We start from the raw sequence: 3,520 nt of genomic DNA on the forward strand, positions 1-3,520 counted from the left end.
ATGATGGCACACCCCCATGCCTTGTAGAGCACGTTAAATCAATCTCAGTCATTATCATTAACCCTAAGACATAAGTAGAAACATTTTCCGTGTTTAATAAATTGCCACTAATCTAATGTCTGCTGCCAAATGTTGCCGTGTTTTAAAGGGCTTGCCAATAAAACCATAAGAAAATCTTTGCTTAGTAGAACTACATCGATTTTGATCTAAATAGTAAGTGTCGGCCAAAATAAAAGATTACTATATTATGTTTTTACTTAAGAAAAAAGTACTTACTTGTTTATCCAAACACTTCTCATTATGACACCGACGTTTCATTTCAGTTTTGTTGTGTATTCATAAATCAGTCAGTTCAAAACTTACAACAAGTTATTACCTATATAGATAATACAACTATATACATATTATTATCGTCTATTATTTCCAAGAGGTCATGACTTTATGAATCATTAGGTAATTTCTGCTGATAAGGTATTTCCAGAATTAAGTATATTTTAAACAAATTAATATTTGTTGCAATTTTAATTGCATATCTGTTAATCCTCTAACATTGGACAACAGAATAATATTTGTTACTTTTTGTCGCAGAAATGTAAATAAAATGGGCAAAACTGGGATTGAAAGTGTGTAGGAGAGTACTTTATTTTAATTTTTTGAAAATTTGTGATTGAATCATTACATAAACATAAATTCGTCCGCAATAAAATCTGGGTGGGTACGGTATGTACAAGTTACCTTGGGTATACCTACTCATATTTTGAAAAATTATCACTTTCATACAAAATTGCAAGCCCTTAGGTAAAATAAAATATAATTCATTTATTAGGTATATATTTTTTTAATAACAGTTCTTTTAATTAAAATGAATAATAATATTCACAATTGACAACTGTCATTGAAACTAAGAATTAGAATTGAATTGAATAGCCAATATTTTCTATCTAATAAAGTGACGGTTTTAAAAATCAACATATACGTAACGCCATCATGTTATTTTTAGAGGTATTAAAAAGTTAGGTTATCTCTAAAGGTAGTCGTAAGTTTGAATTTTTTTTTTCGTATAGTGATACCTCGATAGTGACGAAACTATTATTCAGAATGCAATTTTTATGTTTATTAAAATAAAAGCACACTAAGTGAAGATCTGTCACAGATTAACATTGTAATAATACAAAACATACATATAGCCGAACATAAAACCTCTTCCTTTTTGGAAGTTGGTTAAAAAGTGGAATACTTTTTACATGTACAAGTAACTGTTCAGTCTGTCACATTATCTCAACAAGGTATTTATGTTATAAGGCACTACGAACGTGTCTACCCTGGGCTCATCGTACACGTCTTGTCTCTGTTCAAAACGCACATTAATAGTTAAAATTTCGTTTTCCAGTATGTACGTTGCTGTACTTATTTGTAGTCTGTCAGGCAATATTCTAATATCATCTAATACCTTTTCTGTCACATCGGCTTTTGAAATAGCCATTACTCGCATAACTCTATGTTTTATATTTATAATCACCGAGGATTCGTCGTAATTCTTGATGGAATATGTGCAAGAATATTCTTCCTTGCTATATATTTCGATTGCTCTCTCGTTTTTGTCAACGTAACTCTTTAAAACTTTTTCAGCCTCGATAAGACTCTGAGCTAAATCATTAAACACCTTTTCCGTTTTTTGATGTCTTTGATTTACGTCACTAAGACTATCTGTGTTATTTAAGCGCGGTACAATAATAGTAGAAGTATCATTTAATATAGTATTAGTGGTTTCCTTTGTTTCATTCTTGTCTTTAAAATCATATAAATCATCCAGGTGTGGAACAAAGTTATCATTTACATTAAATACGTTCTCAGTTGTTTCATTTATCTTATAATTATAGTCAAAAATATCTCTGTCATCCAAATGTGGATCAACATTTGTATTGAATACATTCTTAGTATTTTCATTTTTTTGTTTATTGTAGTTAAATAAATCTGTACCATCAAAATGTGGAACGAAGTCATCATTTGTATTAGATACATTCTTAGTATTTTCATTTTTTTGTTTGTTGTAGTTAAATATATCTGTATCATCAAAATGTGGAACGAAGTCATTATTTGTATTAATTACATTTTTTCGTTTATTGTAGTGAAATATACCTGTATTATCAAAATGTGGAACGAACTCATCATTTTTATTGAATACATTCTTAGTATTTTCATTATTTTGTTTTTTGTAGTTAAATATATCTGTATTATCAAAATGTGGAACGAACTCATCATTTTTATTGAATACATTCTTAGTATTTTCATTATTTTGTTTTTTGTAGTTAAATAAATCTGTACCATCAAAATGTGGAACGAAGTCATCATTTGTATTAGATACATTCTTAGCATTTTCATTTTTTTGTTTGTTGTAGTTAAATATATTTGTATCATGCATATGTGGAACGAAATTCTCATTGGTATTAAACACATCTATAGGTTCATTTCTTTGATTATTGTAGTTAAAATAATCTGAATCAGCAAAATGCGGCTGTTTTCCTTGTTTAACATCATCAAAATAATTATGGAAGTATGGATTATTATTTATCATTCCATTGATATCAAATATATTTGGATCTCTTTGGTTTTCAGTGCTATCAACCAAATAGGGATTAAGGGCCTTATTATAAATAATATTATTTACATCAAAAACATTTTCAACATTTTGATGTACCTGATGCACATTTTCAAAAGTCTCTGAATCATCCAAATAAGGATTATAGAATTTATTATTTATATACTTCATATTAAATCCAGCTCCGTCATAAGAGTTACAATTGATGCACTGTGGTTTTGCTTCACTTACACTAAAGAACACAAGGAGACAAATTATACGCAACATCGTGGCAGATGTTCGTCACAGACTGGTTTGTTATCAGTAAAATTATGTATTTATAGCGTTCACGTCATTATAATATAATAAGTGACCTGTCATGAGAAATAAGATGATTAAAAATTTGAACTCGCGTGCGTATTAACTGTACAATCGGAAGGCAAATTCTAGCAAAAATAATTTAGAATGTTATTAATCAGTCACAATGTTTTATAACTACATTGAAATAATTACTTATACATCCAATTAAAGAGTTTTTGAGTAATTTACTATTAGATTATAATAACTTACAATACATAAAAATCATATTCTAATTAACTTCACTATGCAAGATTAGACCACTTCGTTAGTCTAGTTAGGCTGTGCTAACCTTTATGAGGTTATACGCTTATATTTTGAATACCCAAACAAGATTCAAATTTTACCGTGCGTTCGAATCTTGTTTGGGTATAAATTTTCGAAAAAAAAATAATTGGAAATTCGGGCGTGTAAGTAGTTGGAGCTAAGAGATTTTAATTTCCCTCTGCTACAGGAGAGAGGAGGCTAGTGCTCTGGAGTGCGCAAACATAGGATGATGATTATGATGACGACTGAATACTAATTATGTGCTTGCCATTGATATTGATGCTAAGTCCGTCCCAGTCCAGAAGCCTTAAAGACGTC

General features: G+C 29.4%; 1 protein-coding gene across 1 annotated transcript; it reads right to left on the reverse strand.

Annotated features, from left to right (window-relative positions):
• Window positions 1-840: 840 nt before the first annotated feature.
• LOC112048367 (probable serine/threonine-protein kinase clkA) lies at window positions 841-2,875 on the reverse strand. The gene has a single exon (XM_024085865.2). It carries the CDS (start codon window positions 2,864-2,866, stop codon window positions 1,274-1,276), a length of 1,593 nt encoding a protein of 530 aa, XP_023941633.2. The 5' UTR covers window positions 2,867-2,875; the 3' UTR covers window positions 841-1,273.
• Between the last annotated feature and the right edge of the window lie 645 nt (window positions 2,876-3,520).

Source organism: Bicyclus anynana, chromosome 1, assembly GCF_947172395.1.
Source record: "Bicyclus anynana chromosome 1, ilBicAnyn1.1, whole genome shotgun sequence".
Taxonomy (NCBI): domain Eukaryota; kingdom Metazoa; phylum Arthropoda; class Insecta; order Lepidoptera; family Nymphalidae; genus Bicyclus; species Bicyclus anynana.

Bases quoted from the DNA above. Each gene is read 5' to 3' on its own strand.
- LOC112048367 (XM_024085865.2), bottom strand. From the start codon at position 2,866: ATGTTGCGTATAATTTGTCTCCTTGTGTTCTTTAGTGTAAGTGAAGCA.